General features: G+C 58.7%; 1 protein-coding gene across 1 annotated transcript; it reads right to left on the reverse strand.

The window, feature by feature from the left end:
* Window positions 1-700: 700 nt before the first annotated feature.
* On the reverse strand, window positions 701-26,547 carry TRIM29 (tripartite motif containing 29). The gene is made up of 9 exons (XM_045483176.1): window positions 25,608-26,547; window positions 17,543-17,638; window positions 16,503-16,736; window positions 15,104-15,302; window positions 12,448-12,549; window positions 10,057-10,149; window positions 7,847-7,942; window positions 4,778-4,854; window positions 701-1,863 (listed from the first exon to the last, which is right to left on the reverse strand). The coding sequence occupies exons 1-9, from the start codon at window positions 26,409-26,411 to the stop codon at window positions 1,801-1,803; spliced, it is 1,764 nt and encodes a 587-aa protein (XP_045339132.1). The 5' UTR covers window positions 26,412-26,547; the 3' UTR covers window positions 701-1,800.
* Window positions 26,548-27,529: the final 982 nt, after the last annotated feature.

Genomic DNA, 27,529 nt, shown 5'->3' on the forward strand with positions numbered 1-27,529 from the left:
AGGAAGGACAGTGAGAATGAAGGAGACTTACGGTGGGGCCGTGGGGGTGGGGGGGGGGGAGGTTTCCCGGCCACACCAGGGAAAGGGTGTGTTTTCCTTGCACCCTCTTCCTCTCTCTTCCAAGTCTTGCTTGCCTCTTCCAGGAAGCCTTCCCTGACTACCCCTCCTGGCCTCTCTGGGCTTCCAGGGCCTGGACAGCCTCCTCTCCTTCCTGCATGCCCCCAGCCCAGGATGGTGTTGCCCTCAGGAGCCCACTGGTTCTCCTGCCAGGCCTTGGCCGTGGGGTCCCCCTGCCCAGAAAGCCCTCCCCACCACAGAGAAGCGCTTGGCCAGTCTTGACTCCAGCCACTCCTGGGTCCTGCTCCCCTCCAAGGACTGCAGGATAGGCTGGCTGGCAGGGGGGTAGGGGAGGCGGGCAGAGCACTCAAAGCCCTCTGGGTATTCAATGTACCCCAGCACCCTACCCCACCATCCTCCCTTCTGTTCATTGTTAGCTGAGGCCCGCCTGACAAAGGTCCGGTCTCCTGCACTGCACCCCAGGGACTCTGATGGGCGGTGGGGAAGGAGAGGAGGGAGGCCTGAAGGAGCCACGTCTTCTGGAGGAAAGAGGAAAGATGACTCCAATGCCCCCAGCGGCGGGGAAGTGTTCAGCAGAGGGCCCCTCTGGTGACCCTCGAGAAATGCTTGTTCAGTACAGAAGTGGGTGATCAATGGTTTATTCAGGAGGGGAAAGCCCAGGCTGGATGTCCCCCTCCCCAGAACCCTCAGGGCCCTTGGGAGGGACAGCGAGAGGAGGAAGGGCCCCACCTTGCCGTTCCTGGTTTGGTCCCCTCTGCAGGCCCCGAGCCCCATGATGACGTGTGACATGGAAGGTAGTCAGAGGGAGGAGGAAGACGGGTGCGGAGCAGTGTGGAAGGCACCCTTGGAAACAGCGGCAGTTACGTGGAAATTGCAAGTTACCAGCCCAGCCCCACTTTCCCCCCACCTGCTCACTTGCCATTGCTGGAGAGGACACAGAATTGCAGAACCATGAAAATTCCATAGGTAAATGGCATTTCCCTTGGGGCAGCTGGGCCAGTAGCTGTTTTCGTGGATGGATTGTATCATGGTGAGGAAATTGCTTATCTCAGCTGGTGGAAGAGGGAAGTATCTTGGCTAAGACCATCCTAACAGCCAGGAGAGCCCGTTCCCAGGGACTTCAGACTCAGAGTAGATATGGTGACGCCCAAAGTGGCCAGGATGATGCCAGACACTGGGAGCTTTTCCTGCATGGTGGCCAGGGCCTGCAGGCTCCTCCGGGCTGGGCACTGGTGGGCAGGACCAGAGCAGGGCACTTAGGACCAGTCTCCTGATGGGGCCGGGCTGCTGGGAAGAAGAAGGTGGGCCCATGCGGGTGGGAGACGGGCAACTATCTTGGCCAAGCATCTACTGACCACATCACACGGGAAGGAGCCTTGGAGAGAAATGGCCAATAGGCCTCAAGACAGCAGGGGGGGCAGGAGAGGCAGGCTGCTACCACGTGGGCACCCATGGGAGCCCCAGCAATCCACCCTGGAGGAGGGTGGTGGGTTAGGGGAGGCAGGCCCACCTATGTCCCACCCCTGCGACGGCTGGCCTCTGAGCACAGGAAAGACGGTGACCATCAGAAGTCCCAACGCTGGAGAGGGGCCTGGATGGAGCATGGCTGATGGGGGAGGAGGGGGGAGGCTCCCATCCACCCAGATGAGAAGGATGACAAGAGGAATAGGATCAGCCGGGGAGGGCAGGGGTGGCAGTGCCTCGTTTCTGTCCATCTGGAGCTCACGGGGCCTCGTTGGACCCCATCGCGTTGCCTTTGTTGACGTAGAACGGTCGGTAATGAGACTGCGGGAACGGGGGGGAAACAAGAGTCGTTAGAGGAGGCAGATGAAAGCTGAGCCTATTAGCCAGACCCCCTAGCCTAATGTCCCCGCGGGAAGCAGCAGTAACCTGAACCCACAACTCTAGGGCCCTGCGGCCTCACCTGCAAGCTCTCCCTGCCTTGTGAGCGGGGTCGGGCCCCAGTATTATTGGAGTCTCTGGGCTCATATCCTAATGAGAGCTCATTCCCGTCCGTCGGTAAGTGAGCAAGGAACTCGGCCCCTCATCAAACCTTCTCTCCGTGGCCCAGGAACACCCCCAGCCCACCAGAGCCCCCATTTGTATACACTTTCACCTCTATGGAACTGCACTATGCTGTTACCAGAGTCTTCTATAGATGGACCCATTTAGGTTTTTACAGCCACCCAATTAAGTGGGTTATTACCATCCTTGTTTTATACGTGAACACATCAAGGCACAGAGAGGCTAAGCAGCTTCCCATGGCCACCCAGCAGCTGAGTAGGGGAGCTGGGATTTGAACCCTAGCATTTTAGCTCCAGAGCACGCCCCCCAATTCCACCCATGTCTCCGAATGACCTCTTGGGTCTTCAAGCATTTGCTTCTGCCGTCTCCGCGTGACTCCCACTGACAGAGAGGGTGCAGGTCAACACCGAGCTGCCCAACCCCAGCCCCTTCGCCTCTCTCATCCTGGCCCCTCATGGGGATTCAGGAAGCATCCTCAGCACAGAGTCAGCAACAACTTTCCTCCCCCCACTCTGCTCCCAATCAGCTCACCAGGGCCCTGAGAAATCCTCCAGCAGCGAAGAGGCCGGGATTCGCTGCTGCTTGCCTTGTGTGAGCACCCCCGGCCCCTCTGTGGGCTTCTGGAAGTGGCTCTGTCCCTGAGCTGGGTCAGGGACCGAGCCCATCTCACCCTCCACTGATGCCGGTACAGGAGACACCGAGGATGTTTCCAGCCCCTGCCCTTGACCTTGCTTGCCCAGAAACTTGTATCTACTGGTAGCTCCTTGCCCACGTCTGGTCCAGAGCAGAACTGGGGGCCTGAGGAATGTGGGGGCCGAGTTGTTAGCTCAGACTTATTAAAAATGCAAGAGGGGCGCCTGGCTGGCTCAGTGGGTAGAGCACGTGACTCTTAATTTCAGGGTTGTTGAGTTCGAGCCCCATGTTGGGTACAGAGATTACTTTTAAAAAACAAAATCTTTAAAAGTAAAAAAAAAAAAAAAAAAAAAAAAAAATGTTTTTAAAAATAAGCAACATAAGAGACAGAAGCCCAGGAAGGAGAAAGGCATGGCCAAAGTCACATAGCTCCCCAGTGGCAGAGTAGGCCTGGACCCGAAGGTAGGCAACAAGGCAACATGAATAGACCTAGAAATGGATGAACTCTTTCTGGAAGTCTGGGTCAGGCAAATGGGCCACAGGTCAGCGAAGGGTGCTGTCCTGTTAAGAGCCCAGAGTGGTGGGTAGGCAGGAACAGAGCTTCAAGGCCTCTGGGCTTGTCTCCATTTTCCCAGCCTGCCCCTGTCCCCTCCCTGGTTCAGGGTCATGGCACATCAGAGCTGGGAGGACTGTGAGATCATCCAGGCCATCTGACTCTCGTTACAGATGTGGAAACTGTGGCCCAGAGGAAGAAGGACTCACATGAGGTCACACAGCAAGTCGGTAAGAGGGTGAGGTCCAGACCCCAGGCCTCCGGACCCCCAGGCCAGCCTTCTTCACATACGATCACCTGCCTCGTACATACGAGCATCCTTCCAGTGCTGGGTGCGAGCTGCGGACGTCAGAACCCTACCTGCCAAGCAGTGCTAATGAGCCTTCTCTGCTGGGACCCAGGCTCTCGGAGGTGAGAGTATGTGGTTGGGAGGGGAAGGACCAAGTCCAGGAACAAAAACCCTCTTTCTTTCTCCCCGTATCTGCTCTTTGCAGTCCTGCTGCTACAATGCCCCTGGACCCAGCTCCAAATTACACACACGATCACTTAGCTCCCCTCACCAGCAAATTAAAAGATTCTCTCCAATTAAACCAGCCCCAGTCACCGTGGCCCGGAGCAAATCACTTCCCCACGCTCTGACCTCGAAATGCAAAGACAGCAGGGAGCGAGGGACTCGAGCCCCTGTCCCCGGCAGAGCCCCTGATGCCACCCATACCCCAGGGCAGCTGTCTGACTCTGTCAGTGGCAAGGGATATGCATAGCAGAAGGTGGGGGCACAGCCTGTCGAGGAAGCCCCTGCTTGCCTAGGTCTTGGGTCAGGTCTAAAGGTTATCAGGGGTCACTTCATCTCAGTACTACATTATAAAACGGGGGCAACAGTCTCAGAGAGGGAATCTGGGATCCCATGAGCTGGCTGGCCCCCAAGGTCATGCTCCCCTCTTGTGTGGCTTCTCAGTTCCTGGTTCAGGGTCATTAGCTATTGGACCCAAAACATCTCTATTCTTAACACTGTAGCCTCTGCCTCACCGGACTATAACCCCCATGGCCTCTGTGCTGCCAGAGCTGGGGAATGGCCGCAGGGAAGTGGGACCCGTCACTAGGATGTCTGTCCCCTGGACGGAGACTATCACACTGTCAGAGCTGATGAGGACAAAGCTATCATTCAGCAAACACAGGCACCCAGCAACCATTTGCCAAATGAAAAAAACCAAAAAACAAAAAAAACCCAGGGCTGCCCACTTTACAGATTAGAAAATTGAGGCCCAGAAAGTGTGTGCTTACCCAGACCCACTGCCTATTAGCCCTAAGTCTCTACTACCCTTTGCTGAGTGTCCGTATTCAGGCCACTGTCGCCTCCCCCCTCCATCCCAGAGATGTCCCCATCCCCCTATCACCTCCCCTGGGAAGTTGCCCCTGGGGAGCCCCATTCAGTGCCCATTCTGGACACACCTATGCCCAGGCAGGCTCTCCTGGCAGTCCCTTACTCACCAGCAAAGTCTGCTTGCCAGATTTCCAAGTCTGGGGCTGGGTCTTGGGGCTCTGGCTCCTGATGAGGGAGGGATAGCCTGCGGAAACAGGAGGCACCGGTCAGAGGGAGAGGGGCTGGGCAGTCAGGGCCTCCAGGACCACAGCAACACGGGTGCCATCTCCAAAGTGACCACCAAGCTCCATCCAGCCCATTACCAAGTGTGGCTACCCCTCAAGAGGTATGCAGCAGCTGTGGGGGGGGGGGGGGGGGGGGGAGGGCAGTGGAAAACCCTGGGGAGGCTGGCCAGAGGGAAAAGGCACCCAGACAGAGGGAGGAGGAACAGGCCAGGAGGGTGGGGCCAGGCCGCAGGGGAATGTGGCCGCCAAATCCAGGTCAGGCTCACATTACTCCCCAAGGATTTCCCCCCACCCACCCTGAAGGTTCACACCACTGGCTCTGTCTCTTCCCATGAGCACAACCCGCCAGCGTTTCCACCAGGAGGCGCCCTTTCCAACTGCCCAGGCTGCCTGGACAGGGCTCCACTGTCACCACCGTGGGGACTTTGCACACAGCTTCTCCTTCAGCCTCACCCCGTTTCTGTGAGCTCAGCGGTTGGCCCCAGCTGCACGGCCAAGGGAGCGGCAGTCGGGATGTGAACGCAGGTTTTGTGGGGTGTCGAAACCCATCCCCACGTTCCTCCTACCCAGTTCCTCTGCCTCTGGCCTATTGCGGGGCGGGAGGCTGGGGCCAGGGACAGGCAGTAATTTGCCCGGTGGCTATGGTCCGGGCTTAAGAGAGCAAGCCCACGGAGCCCAGAGCACATGGGTGCTACCCGGGCCTGATCCTCCCACCTACCCCACTCCCCTTCAGCCCAGTGGGATCTGGGAGGACCTCTGGACCACAGAACAGTGGAAGGCACTGTCAGCCTCAGCCATCAGCCTGCTGGGACAGTCCGCAGGGCCTGGGGAGGAACGGACTATGACCCGGACTAGAGAAGCTCAAGAAATAAACAGGGTCTGTCCTTGGCTGGGGCAGCCCGGAGCCCTGTTCTGGGCTGCTCTAGAGGAGGATGAGCTGGTCAGGCCCAGAAACCACCTGCAGCCCTGCCAGGCTGCCAGCCAGGCTGACCCTTCTCTTGGTCTGCCCTCTGCAAGAGGGTGGAGACAGAGCAGAGAAGCCAGGTCTCTCCCCGCATCTGGGGGTGGGGGAAGCCTTGGAAAGAGAGGGTTCCACGGGTCCTGAGTGGCAGATGGAGAGAGGGGGGGGATTCAGATCTCAATTCTCAGTTCCCAGAAAGAAAAACCCATGCCAGCCATGAGAGAGGGGAGGATGGGGGTGGGGCCGGGGGGTGTGGTCCAGGAGACCAGCCACGTAGAGCAGACAGAAGTCCAGGGGAAGGGTGAGCTAGGGAGGGTGCTGGGGGGGGAGGGAGGGGGTGGTGGGTGCGGGGATGCATCCCTCTTCCAGGGGACTCTGGGGAGGAGGGACCAGGGTCCCCTAGAACTGGCAGAGAGCCCCATAGGATGTCCCGTCTGCCCTGCTGTGGGAGAGACAAGGGGAGGGAAAACAGGCAGGTACCAGGATTGTTTTTAAACAGCCCACTGCCGTCCAGGGGTTTGGAAAACTCTGTGGTGGCCTGTCCCGAGGTGGTGAACTGATAGGGGACTTTCCCAGTGCCTGCTGGGAGAGAGAGAGGCATTAGCAGCACGGCCTGGTCCCAGGAGGGGCCAGAGGGAGTCACAGCTCCCCCCCCGGGGCGCTGTTATTCTGGCAGCCTTATCCAGGCAGCGCTGAGCATCTCTGCCTCCTTCCAGGGCCGCGGGAGTAGGTGCAGGTGGGGTCCACCCTCACGGCGGTGGGGGGGGGGGGTTCTGGGGGGGCGCGGTGTGCGGATTCTGCTTGCACACAGGCAGGCGCCTGCCCAGAACCCCCATCCAAGGCCACTACCGGCTGGGATGGGCTGATCTGTGTGAAGGCGACCACAGATGTTCCTGGGCTGTTCCTCTGGGGCTCGGTATATTTGAGGAGGGGCTGTCCTCGGGCCAAGCCTTTGACAGGGGAGGTACTGCAGGCCAATGGGGGGATCCAGGGAAGCCTGAAAGCTCCAAATCACACCGGAGGGTGACTGTCTTCCCTGACTGGTGGCCTCTGATCTAGAGGCTTGACCAGAGAGCAGGGAGGGATGTGCTAAGAGGCAGACAAGGCCAGGGCAAGTGCCGGTTTCCTGGGCCTGGCTCGGGGAGAGGACATCCGTGGGGGTCTTGCGGGCCGGGACCCTCCGGTCACATTGCCTTGTAAGGCAAGCAAGGGGAGCTGGTCCTTCCAAGAATCCCAGCCCTGGGTACAGGCTGGGATTCCAGCCCGGAAGGGACAGCTGACTGATAAAGCCACCCTTGGAGGCCACAGCTTGGGGGTCTGCTGCCCTGCACATCCCCTTTCTCCTCCCCCTCCCTGACTCTGGCCAACCTGCTTATCCTTGCTTCCGGGCCAGATGCTTGTCCGAAGACAGACGGGCTTATGCCGGAGTCCACAGAGCTGTCCCTGGGGCCTTTCAGAAGAGACACGAGGGCCCTGGCCAACCTCAGGGGACATGAGTCACTGACCGCTCAGCTTCATCAAAGAATTCTGGGGAGCAGAGTCAGACTCGGGAGGCCTTAGAAGTGGTGTAGTCCTGCCTTTGCGAAAGAAGGCTTCACAGGACTCTGACTCTGCAGCGTGTGGGCAGCTGCTACGTGGCCACAGGGCTCTCGAGTCAACTGAGGCCGGCTGTCACCGGATGAACCAAGTTAAGTAAACCTTCTGCAGCGGGAGGACTCCAAAGTTAGGCCCGAGGGAAGCACCCTGGGGATGTCAGGGTTGGCAGTGGGCATATGGCATGGTCACGTCCTGACGATGTGGCTCATCGTTAGTGGCCATCGCTGGTGTAGCCCGCGCTTCTCTAACAGCAGAGGCACAGGTGGAGGCAGCTCCCTGGCTCTCAAGCCGGGGTCTGTGCCCTACAGGGCAGGCGGCTGGTGAGGGAGGGAGCAGAGACCAGCATAGAGCTCAGCGAGTGACGGGAAAAGCAGGGCAGGGTGGGGACCGCTCACCTTTCAGGGAGAAGGAGGAGCTGCCTTGGACAGCGGGCAGGTCGTCAGAGCTCTGAATGGTGGAGGAGTATTCCCAGACCCTGGAGGTGTAGTTACCTGGCAGGACACGGGAAGAGGCGTCAGACCCGTGCTCCCCCCGTGCAGCCTCGTATGGGGGCGCAGAGGGCAGGACGAGACCATTTCTGCCAATCTGTCCAGACCCCGTCCCGCTTCCTGCCAATCCTTCCTGCCATCAAAGTCATGCTAAACCACAAGGTGTCTGCACATCCCTGCCCAACCTCAAGGCCGGGACTCAGGTGCCAAGTCCTCAATCAGCGCACAGCACTTGCCTGGGCCGCCACCCCCACACTCCCCGGCACCTCCACCTCCCGGCTTCGCCTCCCTTCCCTCCTCTCCAACACTCCACCCTCCATCCAGGCTACCCCTGAGCTCCCCCAGCGCCCCAGCACAGACACTCGACCTGCTCCCCATCCTCAACACATATGTTGGATCTTCTGACGTCAGCTTCCCTGTCACTCCCCCAAATCTGCGTGTGCCTCGGCCCCAGGCTTCACGTCACCCTGCACCCCTCGTCCCCCTGGGTCCTAATGGCAAGTTTCATCGTCTGTGTCCCCCCCGGGCTCCATGGGGCCAGGGGGCAGGCCTGTCTGGCCCAGCATCACGTGCAGCACCTGGCACTAAGCCCGGTTCCTAGAAGATTTCCTTGTATGGTTGATGGAGGGATGAACGAAAGAACAAATAAATACAAACACATGCGAACACCCGGGGACGGAAGCGGCCGATACTACTCCTGAAACTCTGCTTGCCAAGTTGAACAGGGGGGCAAGTGTCCGTTTGGAAGTATGCCCCGTAGTCTAGAGGAGGAGAGGCAGCGGGGAGGGCACGGAAAGAACGGCAGGAGCACCATGGGGACGCTCAAGTCTGGGGCTTCAGAGCCCCCCATGGACGACGCAGCCGTCCCGGCCCCTCCCTCTCAGCAGTCCGGACAGCCCCCTCCCTGGTGGTCCTCTCCCACAGCTGCCTGCCTGGGGCTGACGTTGGGGCTTGGCGGTCAGAGATGGCTGGGGCCGCCTGCCCACCCCACCGTGAGCCCCTGCCAAGGGGACCTCAGGAGGGCTCTCCAGCACGGCCCCTGGGGAGCAGACCCACCCAGAGCTCCGAGGGGCCAGAGGCCCACACCCTTTCATCCACTTGTTTGGATCCACTCCTAACACCCTTTCGACTCTTCTGTCCACTCTCCACTCCTCCTCTCTTTCAACTCGTGTTTGCTGAGCTCCCCCCCTCCGGGTTTGCAGCAGTGAGCCGGACAGACCCAGCGTCTGCCTGGGAGTGCACCGTCTACCATGCATGTGGTAGTAACAGTGTGAACCCAGTCCTGACACAGAGGCCTGGCCAGTGCCCTGTCCACGGGTGCCCTTGACCCTCCAACCCTCCAGATCTCTGAGGGCCCATGTCCTCACCGAAGAGGTCCTCCACCCCCTTCCTCACCTCTTCAGACCTCCCTGTGCCACATCCGAGGTGGGGGTTCTGGTGGAGATGCCCCAATCCCCTCCTTCCCTGCACATGACTGGCACGCACCTCAGAGCCTCCCGGAACCTGGGTTCTTGGGGTGCGTGGCCCTACCCTCGGCACGACGGTGCCCTCGGTGCATCGGGCAGAGGGGTCCCTGTGTTTGGCAGCTCTCCCAGAGGAAGCCACGTCTCCACCCCTAGTTCGCCTTCTCCGGGTCTTAAGGGCATGCCACTCGCCTCGAAGGGTGGCAATACCTCCCGGATTTCCAGGGACGGCCCCAATTCATATGATGCCATCCTCTCCCTTTACAGCTACACTAGTCTGTCTTAACCACCGTGACTTCTCCGTGCAGAAGTGTCCAAATCAATAAAGGACCGGGTCCCCCTCAGGTCCTTGTGTCCCCATGCTTGTTAAGGGAAGCTTCTACACCTAACCCCAGCCCCCAGTCTCCCTGACTCACCCTTCAGGGGGAGGAAGATCGTTTGGACTCAGCGATGCCCAGGTGCCCGGCTGCCTCTCCGTAGCCCAACTAATGAGGTCACACCTGGCCCCCCCCACACACACACACACGCACACACACACACTCTGAGCTCAGCAGGCCCCCTCCCACCTATCTCTGGGCCCCTAGCCCGCCTCAGCCCCCACATTCGCCCCACATCACGGGCCCTGCCCATCTACACACTGGGCCATTCTCTCACCTTTGGTGCCATAGAGATTGTTGAAGTTCTTCTGGTTCGTCTCCTTGGAGAGGCGGCTGGGGGACCCTGGCTGGTACGATGTCCTGGCCCCACCTGTGAAGCAGACGAGCAGGAACCATCATTGCAGAAAGGTGGGTCTGGTTCAAGGCAGGCCCATGGCTCCTGACTTGGGGGTTATATGGGACTCCTTGTCCCCGAAAAGCCCCCATCGCCTGTCTCAGGACCTGGGTTTCACCACCGAGCTCCTCTGGGTCTAGGATAGGCAGTCACTTAATCTGCCCTCCAGCCAGGACACTTGAGAAGGAAGGAGGGCTATGAAGTATGCAAGAACACAGGTGTAAACCTGGACAGACTGGGGCGTATGGTCACCAGAGGCTGGAAACGCCAACACTTCCCTCCTGAGCCAGTCCCCTGTGTGAATGAGACCCCAGAGGCCAGGAAATGAGGCGCCCTTGAGGAAGGAGGATCACGGCAACCGTGGAGGGGGCCCAGGCATCAGGCCTTGGGCCAAACGAGAGCTCTCCAGAGACGGTGAGCGGGTGCCCGCAAACACCTCTCGGGTGCTTCCCCGTCCGGGGACAAGACCTTACGCTGCACGGCAACCTCCAAATTCGGGTTCCCACAATCTTGAGAGGACGGCAGACTGGGATTCATACCCCCACCTCACAGGTGAAGAAGACACATTCCCCATATGTGCCAGGGTCCCTCTTTTGGCCCCTCCCTCCCACCTAACCAGCACCTGCTGGTCCTTCTCTAAAACCCTGTGCCTGTGGTTCCTCTCTCCCAGGTGCCCTCTGTCCGTCACAGCCACGCCTCTTTACTGAGCACACTGCCCGTGTCGGGGGGCCTGGAAGCCGACCTCCACCGGGAAGTCTCCCTGCCCGAGCCCACTGCCCCGGGGCCCCCAGACTCATGCCAGTGGCCCTCGGGTGGGCCTTGCTTCCCGATCCCCTTGCCGACTCTCCCTGGCCCTTCCTTTGCCTCTACCCTGAGCCTGGGAGCTCCCAGAGGGCAAGTTTCCTCCTTCCTCCTGTCCTCCGTGCAGGGGCGGGGACACCGGATGAACCTGTTTCTTCCACCTACTAATGTCACAGCCTGACTCAGTGACAAGCTGAAAGGCTTCCTAGCATCTGAGCCTGATCTGTCTCCTCTCAGAGGGGGCAGTGACCAGGCCAAGGTCACCAGGTCCTGGCTCTGGGACAGCCCCTTGGCAGCTCTGTGCTCCTCCCTCCACCCCTGTTCTTGCTCTGCTCCCCTCCCCACGACCAGACTCACGGTGGAACCCGCACTCTCCTCGGTCTTCCACAGAGCAGGGGATGCACACCGGGGTCCTCAGAGGGACCAGCTTGGGCAAGGGACGCTGGGGAGCCTGGTTAGTGCAGCTCAGCCACTGGCAGACCTGGGACAGAGCCCCGGGAAGGGAAGGGGTAGGGCTGGCCGGGCTGGCCCTCACCAGGAATGTGGGGCAGGGGGCACCCGGGGTGCCCAGCTGCCTCGCCATGCCTCTGCCAGAGCCCAGGTGTTGTTTTCAAGTTGGGTGGAGCGCGGAGTTTTCTCCCGCTGAGCTCATCTCTCTAAATCCCCTACGCCCTTCCCATGGTGTGTGTGTGTGTGTGTGTGTGTGTGTGTGGTGTGTGAATCAGCACTCTGGCCTGGAGGCCCCCCCTCCCCAGTTCCCTGCGCCTTCCCCACGTCTCCGGTCTCCTTTCCCACCTTTCCCCACACCCCCATTCTTCTCCCGACGCCCCCCACCCCCACTCACACACCTTCTGTCTGAGGGCCCACAGGCCTGGCACACCCACCCTTACGTAACGGGCATTACTGTGGTTTGTTGCTGGTGCAAAAGAATGCGACAGGCTACCTACCGCCCCGGGCGAGGACAGGCAGGCTCTGGCCTATACCCCCACCCAGCTGGGACCGTCCAGGCCCAGAGAGGGAGGGCCAGGCGGCAGGCACAGGAGGGAGAGGTAAGGCAATGTGGAGCCAGCCATCGGTCTCCCTGCCCTTGAGGAGCAGACTGGCTCTGGAGGAGCCAGCCTCCCACGGGACCACAAACACTCAAGCGGAAGCGGAACACGGCTCAGGCCTGGCAGACGGCCGCTGGTGAAAACAGCGGCCAGGGGACCCTCCGGGAGGAAAGGCAAGGAAGGGTTCGGACCGGAGGCAGGGACCCTCCGGAGGGGAGGGAAGCCGTGAGGGGCAGGGTGCCAGCAACTTATCTCTAATCCGGATGCTTCTGAGGGTGAAAGAGGGCACCATTCGAGGTTCTACCGGGACAGCGGGTATGTTCCAGGACTTCCCGAGGCAAACCGAGTGACGGTCACTCGACCAAGGCAGAACCCGGCTGAGTCTCCGGGCCCGTGGCCCGCAACAGCAGGGTCTCTCCCTTACCCTTGGGCGTGAGGTACATGGAGTATCTCTTCATGGCATCAGGCGCACTCCACTCGCTCGTGTAGCTGTTAGCGTAGTTGTTCATGTAGCGGTGGTCGCCCCCTGGGAAGGAGAGGGGTCAGTCACCAGAGGGGCAAGTGGAGAGGAGAAGCCGGCCCCTGGGGGCATCCCTGGGCTCTGCTGAGTTGGCCCATAGCCCCTCTGTCCCAGGGAGAGGCAAGAGTCTCCGACCTCAGAGAAGGCAACACCCTGCCCTCTGCTCCTGAGCTCCCAGGAGGCGAGAGAGACTCTACAGTGGGACATTTGCTTCCCTGGACTGAGCCTTGGCAGTAAGGCCACAGGGACAGCACCTTGCAGTTGACAAGGTGCTGCCGATCTCCGTTTCTTCTTGGTTGTGTACATCCTCATGTGACAGACGAGGAAACTGCGTCTCAGGAGGTAAGTGAAGCCACTTGCCCAATGTCACATGGCCCATAAGGGCAGCATTGGGGTGGGAGCCCTCGTCCCCGCTTCCTCACTTCGTCCCAGCCACTGTTCGTGGCCCAAGGGGATGGAATGATGTCCTCGTGCTGACCCCCATGGCCAGGGATCCAGCTGGCTGAGCAGAGGCACGCAGAGGGGAGTGAGCTGAATGGGAGGGGCACTGACTCTTCCCACCCCACCCCCACCCACCAGTAAACCCCCAAACCCAAACAGATCTGTGGGGCCAAGCTCGCCCTCCCCACCCCATTCCTTCCTCTCACCACTTCCCCATCTTCTACTTTCCCTCTGCCCTTCCCTCTCCCTCTCCCCGGGGCAAGAGAAGGAACGAGAGGAGGCTCAGACCCCCATCCTGTATCTCCACCACCTGTGCCTAGCAGGGGCCCAACACACAGTAGGCACTCCTAGGTGTTGGCCCAGCCCCCACCCACCCTTCCACCACCATGGCAAGCCCCGGATGAAGGCGATCTGGTGCTTCTTAGTCTCCGGGCCTAAGGCTGAGTCCCTGGTCCGATGGGCAGGCTGGCATCCGGGAGGAGAGGAGGTCTGACTCACTGGCCACCCACCCATTCCCCCCAGCCACTCCACCCTAGCCAGGGACACTCCCAACAACAACACAGCAGCGACCAAGAACCGACGTGGAGGCCCAGGGCCCCGGGCACAGGTGCAGGGCTACTGACATCAGCAGCACCACCACCCTGCTCCTCGAAGCGCCTCCCTGCACACTGTGCACCGGGCACCGGGCCACACCTGCACAGAGGCCATGGCCAGCACGGCCATGACCTAGAAATGGCACGGCAGGCGGGCGGGCGGTAGGGCTCACAGGCCACCCTGACCCAGTCAGGGCCACCCTCTTTGGTCTGGCCAGACCTCAGATGAGGGGCTCTGCCCTCGAGGTCCTACCCCAGGGACCGTGATCGTCACACTCCCCGACCCCTCTGCACAGCCACCAGCAGTGGCAGCTTCTCGGAAGGGAAGACGTGGAAAACTGAGTAGCTTAGCTGTGTGCCCTTCAGAAAGCTGCTCCTCCGAGCCTCAGCCTTCTCGTCTGTGAAATGCAGTCCATCCAGCATGGAAAATAAGCTGCGGTAAGTGGAGAGCTCCCACAAGGCCAGCACACAGGGAGTACTCAGTCACTGTTAGCCATCGCCATCAGTGTCATCACCATTGTCATTAGGAGGAGTTCAGGATCTGAATGCCTCTTGAAGCCAAGTTATCGTCTTGCTGCAATGGCTCAAGAATCCTCAGGTGTGACTGAATGTCCCTCACATTTCACAGGGACACCGTGTGATGGCACCATCACCAACATATATAGATGCCCCCCTAAACTTCAGCACATCTGCACGCCGTTATCCCCTTCTCATCCCCAAAGAATCACATGCTCTATCTGGAGACAAAAGACAGGGACCACTCACTTCCTTTGGGGTGTTTGGAGCCAGAAGTGTCCTTAAGGCCCTGTGTTGGGCCTGGGCCACCGGGTGGGGCCTTGGGAGAAAGTGCTCTGGCTTCAGGCCCTGAAAGGACTAGGCTGGGCTGTTGAGAAAAGACTTAATGGACTAGTTTCTCAGATGAGGAGGCTTTCTATGAGATGATTCAATTGGCCTCCGCGGGGGACAGCATGACTCAGAAGAGAAGCTGACTTCAGGGGAGCTGGTGAATCACTGAGACACATGTATCACATTGTCCCCAGCCAGCCCATTAGGCCAGGTCTAGCCTCTGGGCTCAACACCACTCAGTGTAGCCACGGTGACAGGTAAGCTCTCCCTCCAAGCATGATGTGGTTCTAGGTCATGTCTACTGGAGTCTGCAAAGCCACCAGGTTAGCGTCTGGCCCTTACAAATGGCAGCATCTGCTTTCCCACACAGCTGTTGGATTGAGCTCCATAATCAGATGTAGACCTGAATGAAATTAATCCCTGAGTTTGATGGATGACCCACCGAGAGGAGGCATTTGTGCAGCCAGTGCCCAGACGCTCGCTGCCCTTGAGGGCCCTTGTAATCACTGCATGACCTTGGCAGCAAGTTCAATGGAGGCCTACAATCCCCGAATTCCTCGGGCAGGATGGGTGGTTTGGAACAATGAGGGGCTGGCTGGCTAGGTGCCAGCCCAGGCAGCAGGGATTGGCCTCAGAGGAAAGTGCCCGTGGCCGTGGGACCTGCCCACAGAGGGACCTACCGTTCTCCATGTGATTCCTCTCAATGAAGTTGCGGCTCAGGTCGGCCTTGCACATCTTCTCAACGTGGCGCATGCACACATTGAGTAGGTCATCCTTGAAGTTGCCAAGCGACTGTCCCAGGCCCTCCCCCTCCAGCAGAACGTGGTAGGTGGGCAGAGGTGGGGGGAGGGAGTAATTGCTCATCAATGCACCGAATTCCTACCAAGGAAGGAAAGAAGCCATTAGCTTTCTAGGTCTTTGGGAGCTGGTGGGGGGAGGGGGGGGCTCCTCTGCAGGGGGCTCTCAGTCCAGCTGGAAGACTCAGTACCCGGAGCCAAATGTGCTGGATTCAAGACACAGCTCTGCTACCAACTAGCCACACTTGTCCTCATAAGTTTCTCCCTCCATGAAATGAAAGGGTTTGACCAAACTCCACTGGAGGCTAACAGCTCTGATGGAGCTGGTAGGCAGATATGCGACTCTACGGTTCCCACTTCCACAACTGGACACTTCATCCTACCTCACAGGGGTTTATGAGAGTGACACAAGCTGTAGCATCTTTGGGAGTGAAAGCACTAAGGAAATGCAAGGAACTTCTAGAACGTTCTGGGCCAGCCATGGCACTACCTCCACCTTTACGTGCCATACTCAAGCCTGCCTCATGCTTTGTGCTTCTCCCCTCCCTTCCCCCTCACTGGAGAGTCCCTCCTCTTTCTCAAACCTCTCTGGGCCTTCAAGACCCAGTTCAAATTCCATCTCCTCCACAAAGCTGTCTTAGATTACTCCTGCCTGCTTGCCCTTCCCAGAGCTTCCACAGAAGTTATCTCCCGAACCACATGCTTTATCATTTAATTACACACTCTTCTATATTGCTCTCTAATTGTACACATCTTATCTTCCCAGCTGGATTGTAGCTCCTGGGGGGCAAAAACCATATCTTGTACTTTTCTATTCTCCACAGCACCTAGCAGAGTCCTGGGCATGCTGTAGTACCCAAAACACTCTAGCAGTTGGAAGGATGGGTGGATGAATAGACACACAGATAAGATCAAGGACAACACATGGGTAGCACTTACATGCCACTCCCCCATAACCACAGCAGGCATCGCTAATCAATCCCAGAACTCTTTCCTGCTGAGCCCGAAGCAACGTTAGTACATATCAAGTGAAGTTGGTACAAGGTGATATTTGTGTGCCATCTTTAGAGTAGACAGGAAAATGGCTTGGATGGAAAAAGTAAATGGGCAGATGCGATGGAGGATGGATGGATGGATGGATGGTGGATGGATGGATGGTGGGTGAATGGATGGACACATGGGTGGTAGATAAATGAATGATGGACAGATGGATGCTGGATGAAGATCTGGGAAAGCAGATGGAAGAATTGAGGGACTGAATGGTGGAGGAAGTCCTTGTTACCTGCAGAAACAGCACTGAGTCACTGATGCTTTGCATCTGCTCCCTGGTCTGCTTGTCCTCATGCAACACCTTGGCCCTCTCGTCCAGAGCATCCACGATCACCTTCACTTGGTCCACAGCATCCTGCTCCCGCTGCTCCAGGGCAGCCCTCACTTCCTCCTTTTGTTTCTCCAGGTCCCTCACCAGGTCCCGGAAGTTTTGCTCCAAGATAGCCTTCTCGTTGGTGGTGAAGCTCTGGGTCCAGAGTGAGAGGAGAGAAGAAAAAGGCTTTCCATAATTAAAAAGAAACTCCCTCGTGGGATGTATCTTTAGGTTCCCAACCCAGAATCAGAGCCAGGCAGGGTATTTCTACTGCCCCAACCCAGCAAGCCTGTTTGGTTAAGAATCTCATTCAAAGGCACCATTGACCTCATCTATTGACAGAGATGGCCAGGGTTTTTTACAGCCCATTCTTCCTTATCTATCTGTGACTCCTCCCTGGGTGGGTTGACTAGAGCCATCATTCCAACCTTGGGCGATTCCAGAGACCCAGAAGTTCCCCCATGAGTCAGGCTGTGCTCTATGAAACTCAGCTAGAACCAAACATCATTCAGAAAGTGAATTGATGGGCCGTTTATGCAGCCAGGGTCAAGAGTCAGTGATTTCGGACTGTGGTTGGTAGTTACTCAAACCATGGCATGCATACATCCAGCCATACTGGCACAAGTCAAAGGACAACGTCATGCATTTAGTGGCCAGGTGGTCTGGTAGACAGACCAGACAATGGAGGGCCCGGGAGGACCGGTTAGCTTTATTTGCTCCACCCCTGGAGGACCTGGAGGGGCTTTATTTGCTAGGATGATGTCAAATGAGCACAAGGTGATGGACAAGATCCCACCCAAATGCCTGGCCCAGACTTAGAAGGGGAACTGGTGGGGAGGCCAGAGGGGTGGGAGGAGCCAGAAGAAGTGTGCAGCATAGATGGGGGCCAAGCCTTGCTCCTTGCAGGTGGGACAGGTGGGGTGAGCCCACAGCAAGGCTGAGGCATGGAGGCAGCCCACCTTGATGCGGTCCTTCTCTTTCTGCCACTTCTCAGCTTCGTCTTCAATCTCGATGATCTTGAGCTGCAGCTGTTCCTTCTGCAGTGACAACTCTGTCTGCAGAGAAGGAGCCAAGGTTGGAGAAGTCGGGGAGGAGGAGCACCAGAGAATCCAGGAGTGGACCCACCCGGGGGGCCGGCTTGGGCAGGGTTCGCCACCCAGCCCTTTGGCCTCCATTCTGCAGACATTCATCAGGACCTTAGATATGCCAGGCACCGTGCCCGTCATCAGGGATCCAGGAACAAGCCAAACACTACTTTGCTCTGAACTCGGGCCTCGGGGGCTGGACATCCCAGCTGTGTCTCTAGAAGGACTAAACCTCCATCAGTTCTGTCCACCCAAAGTGAGCAGGAAGGAGGTTTGTTTGTGGGGTTCCCCCTCCTTTCAATGGATCTGTGGCCACTGGGGAGAGGGAAGAAAGCTCCTGTCTCCTTCAAGCTTGGGGAGCAAGGGACCCAGCCAAGCTCAGCCCAGCCCAGCCCAGCCCAGCCCAGGGAGTATCCCGTGGCAGTAACAGTGTGCAACGTTTCTATGCCATGACGTGGGGCCTGTGTTGCAAGCGGGAGCCCAGGCTGCAACCAGCGGGGACTCCTGTCTGGACAGGCACAGCTATAAACCTGTTTACAGGAAAGAGAGTGCAGTCTGCAGTTTGGGCAGGATGGAGACCTCTATTCAGGGTCCTGGAGGAGGAAGGGGAGACCAGTGGGTGAGGCAGTGATGGGGGTGGGGGAAGGATAAGAGAAGACAAGCAGAGATTCCAGGGACCCCCGTTCAGGGGAGGACACAGGCTGCTGGGGTCTGGGATGGGTTGGGAAGGGGACCAAGGAGAGGTGCCTTGGGAGGAGAGCTCTAATGGATATGGAAAGTATGGATAATACTTTCCTTCCATTTGGGGAAATGCCTTCTCTGGAAAGCAGCTACCATACCACAGAGACGAAAGGGGAGGCATGAAGCCAAGGCCAAGCCGATTAGGCCAAGCCAGGAAGCACCTCTTTGTTCTGCTGGGCCCCCTGCCAGTGCTCTCAAAGCACCTTCCAGCTCAGAAGACTGGTGGGTGATCTCCACCCAACAGGCAGGAAGACTAAGGCATCTGAGAATGCCTTGGGGTGCTTGCGGTCACCCCACTACCCTGGGTTTTGAACACAGAGCTCCAAGCCTTTCTCCAGCTGCCTCTTTGAGGAACCCACAAGAAGAGTCAAGATGAGGAGGCCACAAACCACTGGGAATGTGAGCTCCGTTGGCACGGGGTCCTGAGCCGGGTATAGACTTCGCCACACGTCACACTTAGAGTGCTCCACCCGGACGACAGGCTGCCACCTGGGGTCCCTCAGCACATGCCCAAGGGGAGTGGATTGGTAGTGGAGACAGCTTCCCTGGCTTTCTTGGAAAGGGTGCCCAGAGGGCCAGGGAGCTGGTGGAGAAGATGGGGAAGGCCCGGGGCAGGAGGTGTGGAGCTCCCTGGCCCCTGATCCCACCCCACACCCGCTCTCTGCCCACACTTCTGCGCCCTCCAGGCAAGGAGACTCTGAGTTCTCGGTAAGCATCCGCCCCACCGGCAATGGGCTGAAAATCCCGTAACGTGGAAAACGCCATCACCAGAGAGAGAAAATGGTGGTCCGGAGGAAAGAATGAAGGAAGTTGAGGACAGGGTCCGGCCTGGTCTCTGGAAAAAGGCCGGGGAGAAGCCAGGAGCTGATAGACACTGCGGTGGGGGAGCAAAGGAGTAAGACCCCACTGTGGACACGGAGACTCAGCCTTCGCGCTCCCTGAGGATGCAGGGCCCGAGAGCCCAGGCCACAGAGAGTAGAGCAGACCCAGTGGCCTGGAAGGACCTGGGTCATAGGAAGAGACAAGAGTCTGGACAATGGGTCTGTGCCAGGCACCTTGCCCATCCCGGGAGAGCTGCTGGGTGAGGCCCGAGGTCAAGGGGACAGCTGGAAGCCACTTCGTGACCTGGCTGGAGGCGGGGAATTGGCCGGGCGCTCTCTCCCCTACCTCGGCACCCCCAGAACAAGGCCTGATGGACAGGAAAGCAGAGAAGGAAAGTGCATTCACTCCCACCCCCGGGCCTGTGGCTGGTGGGGGGCAGGGGCAGCCCTCCCATGAACGAGGCTGGGGGATCCAGCAGGGAGCCCACCCACAGCACGGGACTGCGAGTCTAAACATTTGGATCCAGTGACCGCCGCCCCCAGGCAGGTGACTTAAGTGCTCCGTGCCTCGGTGGCGCTATCTTCCGTGGACACAACAAGAGGCCCGCCCCCCAGGAGATCATGGGAAGAGCTGGGAGCAGGACAGTGAAGCTCTCAGAAGGTGCCCGGCACAGAGAGAGCCCCGGCCTGTGGCCCAGCATCGTGTTGTGTGGGGCACCTTCCATGGACCAGGAGCCGTGCCGGACGCTCTCGCTCGGGCCAGGCTTGGCAGAGTGAGTGCAGTGTGGCGAGCAGACCAGCGGGGCACAGGCGAGCAGGGGGAGGGAGGGGACGGACAGTGCGATCAGGTGGGGCCTAGCTGGTGTCCAGAGGTGAGGACCGCAGGTGTGGCCTTGGGATACACAGTGAAGCGTGCACACACAGAGGCCTGTGTCGTGGGGAACAGAAGCCCGGGGGGACCCTGGGGAAAGCAGAATGGGGATGAGGGAAGGCCGACCTTGCCAGTGGGAAAAGGTATGACCAGAGAAGGTGAAGGACAGGGGAGTCATGTGCAGCCAGCAGCATCTGCTAGCCGCTGTGGGGGGAAGGGGGGACATGAGGCTGGGCTGGGGCCTGCAGGTGAGGAGAAGTCTCACCAGACAAGCGTGGATTCGCCGGCCAAGAGGAAGGAAGAACCATGGAGTAAGAAGGAAGGGGTTAGCACGATGGAGAGCCGGGGCCAGGGCCGACCCTAGAAGCCCATCCTGCGGAAGAGAAGGAGGGAAGAGGGCAGCGGGGCTGGCAGAGGTGTGGCGAGGAGAGCCAGAGGGGAGGAGGGGGAGGCGGCTGATCTGGAAACATGTGAAGGCAGGGGCACAAGTGGAGCCACACTGTCTGCAGCAGTGGGCGGGAGACTCAGGGCGGAGGAGAGACTAGTCTCCTTCTTTCTTTGGGGCACTGGGGAAGTCGGACACAGGCCGGGAGGGGGCCTCGCAAGACCAGACTTGCAGGACGCAGCGGGATCAGGGAAGGGCCCTTGGCCTGGGAGCTCTGGGCTGCTAGAATGGTCCTTGCTCGCCTCTGGGATGAGGGCTACACTCTTCGGAGAGGAGGGTTTGGGGTGAGACCCCTGGGGACGCAGCCAGCATCTGTGTGGCCCTTGGCAGTTTCTGCCCGCTTAGCAGGGCTGCACGAAGCTGGAAAAGGCGGGATATAGGAAATAAGATAACGTAGGAAGGCTCCGTGATCCTGGGTTCCTCCACAACACTAGGAGGAGGAATGACACTTAACTGTATTATCGAATATCACCTACACGTCTGGCGTTGTCTCCTTTAACCTGGTGTCACCCCATTTCACAGATTCAGAAACGAAGGCCTAAGAAGATGACGTACCTTGCCCGAGTTCTCACAACTAGAAAGCGGCTGCGGCCAAGATACAACAAAGGACTCAGGTCATAGTATGTGGCCTCTTCACCTGCAGCCTCTTCTCCGCATCTTCCGGGCCAGCGTCCTTCCCCTTCAGTCCTGCTGCTGGGGCCTCAGCTCCCCACCCCTCCATCCCTGTCTGCGCCTTCCTCATCACTTCCTCCTACTCCCGTTTCATTCCCTCCACCCTGCCCAGGCCTGTCCCTAAATGCCTCCTTTGTTCCCGTCTCCTACACTCGTCTGGTTGCCTCCCGCTCTGTTGCCCGGGATGGGCACTGGGTAAGCCACCCTGCCTGCAAATCCTCCTGGCCTCGGGGGACCAGAGGTCTCCCTGAGAGCAGAGTGCCGGCACAGCAGCCGGTGCCTCCATCCGATGGGGCCCTCAGACACACCCGAGCGAGCGCTCACCTGGACATGTGACCTGCATGCCCCCAGGGAAGGGGGCGAGGAGGCTGTGATCCTCCTCTGGCTTGATTTGACCGCACGGGCCGTTGGCTCTGATAGTTGCCAAATGAGCCAGTTAATTGCCAAATTTGTACTCTCAGACAAATGGTAATTATCTGGATAAGGATCTGAAATGCTGGATGGATTTCCCCCTTTCCACCCAGATGTCAAACAGCCCAGCATTAGTCTGTCTCACTGAGGCTTACTGTCCCTTCTGCTTCCTCGGGTGTCAGGACAGGGAAGGGGCGACCCTGGGGGCAGACACAGTACCACCCAGGCTGGCTCCAGACCAGCGGCGGGCCCTTGAGAACGTCGCCCCGCCTGTCCAGGCCTCAGTTTCCTCCTGGTGATGTTGGACGTGATCCCTGACTCCCAACCTGGTTCCACGTTAGAATCCCCAAGGGAGACTTAAAAATACAAGATCCCAGGCCTCAAACCCCTGAACCAGAACCTCCCAGGGAAAGGCCCAGGAAGCAGTGTCATGATTCACCCACCAGGTGACTCCAACCTAAGGATGGCTGTTGGGAGCCACTGGGCCCAGTGGCCCCCCAGAAGACCTGCCATCACCTGAAAACAAAGTTTAAAATACTAGAGGGGCACCTGGGTGGCCCAGCCGCTTAAGCACCTGACTCTTGGTTTCGGTTCTGGTCTTGATCTCACGGTTTGTGGGTTCGAGCCCCGGGTCGGGCTCTGTGATGGCAGCGTGGAGCCTGCTTGGGATACTCTGTCTCCCTCTCATCCTGTCGCTCGCACACTCATGCTCTCTCTCTCTCTCCCTCTCTCAAAATAAATAACTTTGTTTTGAAAAATGGTAGCGAGGAAACAGTCACCGGAACAGTCCGAACCCCAGCTCTGCCGCTCTGCCCTGTGACTTCAGGTAAGTCTCTTAGCACCTTCAAGCCTCTGTCTTCATCTATAAAATAGGTGAAAAGCACACACCCTGTGGGGCTGTTGTCAGGAGTAACATGTAAACATCTGGTGCATAGATGTGTCCATAAAAATGGATGCGTCTCCTGCCACCTGCCGGTCCCTTTCTTCCCCTGTCTCCAAATAGTTCACAGGATAAACTGCTTCCCCTCGGCACCCACAGGCGAGTGCTCCCCCATTCATGCCTCTCCAGGCTGCTGACCCAGAGCCCAGGCCAGACCCATGCCAGGGCCACGCAGCTGGTGGTGCAGAGGCCGGGCAGGTCACCCTCGAGCAGACAGCCATGGGCCAGGAGGAGTCCTCCCTCCCGAGTCGATGCAGCAGGAGAGACTTGGGATAAGACAGGAGGCGGGCCGTGAGACACAGAAAAGGAGGGATATGTACAATGTAATCTCATCAGCCTACTCCAGCCCGTCCAGAGGCAGGAGGGCAGACCGGAGGACATCTGCGGAGCGGGACTAGAACATTCCGGTCTCGGATCCACCAGAGGAAGGACTGTCATGCTTCCGCATCAAGTGGCCTTTTCCCCAACACTGCCTCCGCTCAGAGGCTCCAGGGAGAGTTGAAACCCAGGAGATGAGCACCCCCGCAGCCCTGGGTGTCCTTTGCAGCCTAATGCAACCATTCAAGGTAGGTCTAAGATGACCTCACCTGGGCCTTCACCAGCCGGCCTGCAGAACAGGTTCTGGACAGGGCTCCTTGCAAAAAAAACCTGTGTGGGGGTTGACGTTTGGGTCTGCAGGGGATGCCTCCAAAGGACGCCAGGATTGACACGCTTATTCATTTCAATCAGTCAACCCACTAACCCCGCTCTGTGCCAACGTCCCCCACGTCTGACATTCCAGCAGAGCCAGGCCTAGACAAACAGCCGTGCTCCAGCTCAGCCTCCCGGCTGGCCCGCACGACTCCCTGCCTACCCCCTTGGCTGCTGGTGCACGCTCGTGCACACGCACACACACGCTGTCTGAAGTTCCCACCGTTAGTCACTCCGGCGGATCAGACATTTTCCTCTGAAAGCCCCTGTAAAGCACGCGTATCCTGGATCCCATCCCCTCAATGCCCTGCCTCTCAGTTGCTCTCAAATCTTGGAAGAGAATTAGGGGGCTTCTTCCTCTACATGCTGGCACAGATCCCTTCCTCTCCCTGGGCATGTGTCCCCGTCTGCAAGGTGAAGGAGGAGACAGAGGAGACTGCTACAGTCCAGCTGGCCTGGCATTCTGCCCTCTACAAGTTGATGTTGATCTACGGCTGCTTCTGTGTAACTGGGCGGATGTTCCCCAGGCTTGTTTGTGCGTCTGAGCTCTGCCTCCTGACCTACATCGTGAGCCCTCAAGGGCGAGGGCTGTGTCTCTGAGTCCTGCGGCAGCCCCAGGCACTGAAAGGTGAACTCTTGAGTTTCTGGTGCCTCCACAGAGGGCTGACCAAGACCCTCGAGTCCTCCAGGGGCATTTGGACTTTTCTTAGGTGATACTTTTGTTTCAGACGCACTTTGTGGGCAAACCCTACGTATAAAGCAGATAAATAAGAACGTATTCTGCTTGTAGAAGTGGGAGCCGGAAGCCCCTGCCTTCTTGGCACCAATATCTGCCTCCCTCCTTGTCGGGGAGGTGTCAAAGACATCTCCAAGAATCCTAGGACTCCACGGGGGAATTTGAAAACCACCAGTCTAGTCCAACACCTTGGTTTCACACATGGAAAAACCAGGACTGAGAGAGTGGTAGGGACTTGTCCACAGTCCAACGGCTAACGAGAGGCAAACCCCAGGGCTGGACCTCGGTCAGGCCTCCCAGAACCCTCTGCAGGGTTTCGGTTGCAGTGGATGAGGATGATGGCCCTTGCTCTGTTGTGGTTTCCCAGGTAAGCTCCCAAAGGACGGGTTCCACGGCTCTGCCCCCAGCCCCGTCTCCCAGCGTGAGGCTTGAAGCCAGGCTGGGGTCCGGGCGTCGGGAAACAGGAAACACCTCCCTGGACTAAACGAGGCCTCTGAAAAGGATCTTTGGGTCTTTCCTCCTTTGTAACCCGTCTCTCTCTGCCCAGGGCTGTGGGCACCAGGGGTGCAGGAAGACAGTAATCGGCCAACTCTCGGTCAGGAAGGCTGAGCAGGGAGGAATCCCGGGCTGCCCCATCTGGATGGTCACAGAAGCTGTTGAGGAAGGTCAAGTCCCCCACATTGAGCACCAGGAGGTTCACGCCGTGGGGGGAGGTTGTCCACGACCACCCGCCGCGTTGCTGTTACAAGAGAGCAGGACGCAGCATCCATGGGGCTAGGGGCAGCAACCACAGCTGAGCCTTTGGCCCAGAACACCTTCCCCAGGTGTAGCACATTCACAAGCCTCCACACGCCTCTGCTCCTCCCCGTGGAAGCCCAGACGCAATCACGTCGACAGAACCCATGCAAACACTTAGGCATCACCTCCACAAACATATGCACTAAACACCCACACGCACATATCACACACACACACATATACGTACGTCCCGCCCACACGCAAACTCCAACCCTCGCCAAGTAGTGTCCACCTACAAGCATAGGCACGTGCGCACGCAACCACACAAAGCACGCAGGGCCGGCCCAGCCGAGAGAAGGACAAAGGAGGCCACTGGGGACGGCAAGAGAGATAAACAACAAGAAGCCTCTGTACTGCAAATGCAAACGCTAAAGCCAGAAGAAAAGAACGTTTAAGTGGCCCCCAAATGCCCTCCCCCTCCCCCATCACCCCTGCCCCAGGGGTCAGCCCTGCTCAGGTGGTAAGAATTATTTGGCCCTCAAATTTAAAAAAATTAAAAAAGAAAAGAAAAGAAAAGAATTGCCCCAGCCAGGCAGAGCGCAGGATTGAGCACGGATTCTCTGATCAGACTTGAATTTATCCCATGACCTTGGTCAGGCCCCCAGTCATTCCTGCCCCTCCGTTTGCTCATCCAGGCAGTGGCCCTGTCTCCAGAGGCCTCAGAGCATGAGGGAACTGCCTCTGCTCCCCCCCCCCCCCCCCAGCCTGCAGGCACAGAGGGGCAAGAAAGGTATCCTGAGAGAGCCAGGGACCGACGAGACTCGAGGCCCAAACCCTGGGAGCCCCCAGCGCAGAAGAGGCCCCAGCAAATTACCTCCTTCTCGGCCTTGGCCTCTTCCACCGTCACCGTGCTGTGATTCTTGTGCTCCTGGAACATGCAGAGGTAACAGATGCAGGTCTGGTCGGTCTGGCAGAAGAGCTCCATGGTCTTGCCGTGCAGGGGACACTTCCGGGCCTCGAAGTCCCGGATGGGCTCGAGCAGCTGGTGGTCGCGGAAGGCGGCACCCTCCAGGTGGGGCTTGAGGTGCAGCTCGCAGAAGGACGCCTGGCACACCAGGCAGGACTTGACGGCCTTCTGCTTGTTGCCGATGCACGAGTCACACAGGACCTCCTCGGAGCCCGACTTGGAGCGCAGGAGGAGGCCGCCGTCGGCCCGGGGGTAGCTGTTGCGCCGGGCCTCCCCGGGCTCCACGATGGACACCGTGGGCTTTCGGGGCTCCGAGAAGATAGACTTGCGCAGCTCCCCCTTCTCGGCGAAGGAGACGGGCTGCTTCCTGGCGGCCCCCAGCTGGAGCCCGGCGTAGGGGGACCTCTTGCCGTCCCCGGAGTCCATGCTGAAGTAGCTGGAGCCCTTGTCGTCCACGGACTCGACAAACTGGATGATGGGCCGCCGCCACTCATTCCCCGAGAACAGGGCGCTCTTGCCCTCCCCCGGTTTCGGGGCGCCGCCCAGGCTCTTGCCCTCGGCCGCCTCCCCGCCGTGCCCATTGGTGGTCTTGGCATCCTGGCCTTCGCCCTTGGCCCCGTTCTCCAGGGCGCCGTTGGGCCCCGGCGGGCTGCGGGCATCCCTGGCTTCCGGGCTGGCCCCGTTGCTTCTGGAGGCATCCGCGGCTTCCATGGCGGGTCACTGGGCAGGCGTGTTTGGGACTCGCTGGGGCTGCAGGTGGGTGACCTCTCGGGCCGGCGTCTCGCAGGGGAGTGGGACAGGCGGCAGAGCCCAGAGAAACACCTATAGGGAACAGGGGAGGGGGAGGAGGAGGAGGGGGAGGAGGAGGAGCGGAGGGAGAGGAGGGGCAGCAGGCCCAAGCCTGACACAACGGGCCCAGGAGGAGCAGGCAGCTCCCAGAGCCAGCAGAGCGGCTAATTATACAGGGGGCCACGCCCTGCACATTCATACCTAACCTGATTTCTAAAGGACCTGGGTTTTTGTTTTCTTTTTCCTCCCCTGGTTTAATTATTTTCCACAGCTCAGCAAGCACACGGCCTGCTTCCTTCCGACGCAGCACCGTCTTCTCCTGAGGAAGTGGGGGGGCCTCTGTCCTCGCAGGTGGGCAGGCTTTGCTGAGCCAAAGGGGCGCCTGGGGCGAAAGGTGAGGTGTCTGCAGAGGCCCGCGAGACAGAGGGCTATTAATTGGGTCACACAAGCCAAATAGCCTTGTAATTTGCCGGATTTCAGAGGAGAGATTCTCCACCTTGGGACGGCGAAGTTGCTTCTCACCTTAAGGGGAAAGGTGGGTGCAGTTCGATAGGGACTGTAGGATGGGCAGCGAAGTGACTACTGATTATTGAACCCCACTTGCCAACTTCCAGGCATTGACCCAGGTACATCGCCTACATGAGCTCATTTCAACCCCACCATGACCTGTTCGATTATCCTTTTTTCATTTATTTATCCTTGTTCATTTATTTTTGAGAAAGAGAGAGTGGGGGCGGGGGGGTGAGGAGCAGAGAGAGAGGGAGACAGAGGATCCGAAGCGCAGAGCCCGACACGGGGCTCGAACTCACGAACCGTGAAATCATGACCGGAGCCAAAATTGGACACTTAACCAACTGAGCCACCCGGAGCACCCCAATGACCCTATTTAATAGGTGAGAAAACGGAAGTTCTAAGAAGACGATTCGCTGGCCTACGTCAAGCGGCAGAGTCGAGATTCGAACCCAAGGCCTCTGAGCTGCCGATGTTCCTTCTTCAGCCGGGGTGTCACGGAGCCGCCTGAACGTCTCAATGGAAGATGA

The sequence above is a fragment of the Leopardus geoffroyi genome, chromosome D1 (genome assembly GCF_018350155.1).
Source record: "Leopardus geoffroyi isolate Oge1 chromosome D1, O.geoffroyi_Oge1_pat1.0, whole genome shotgun sequence".
In the NCBI taxonomy this organism is placed as follows: Eukaryota; Metazoa; Chordata; class Mammalia; order Carnivora; family Felidae; genus Leopardus; species Leopardus geoffroyi.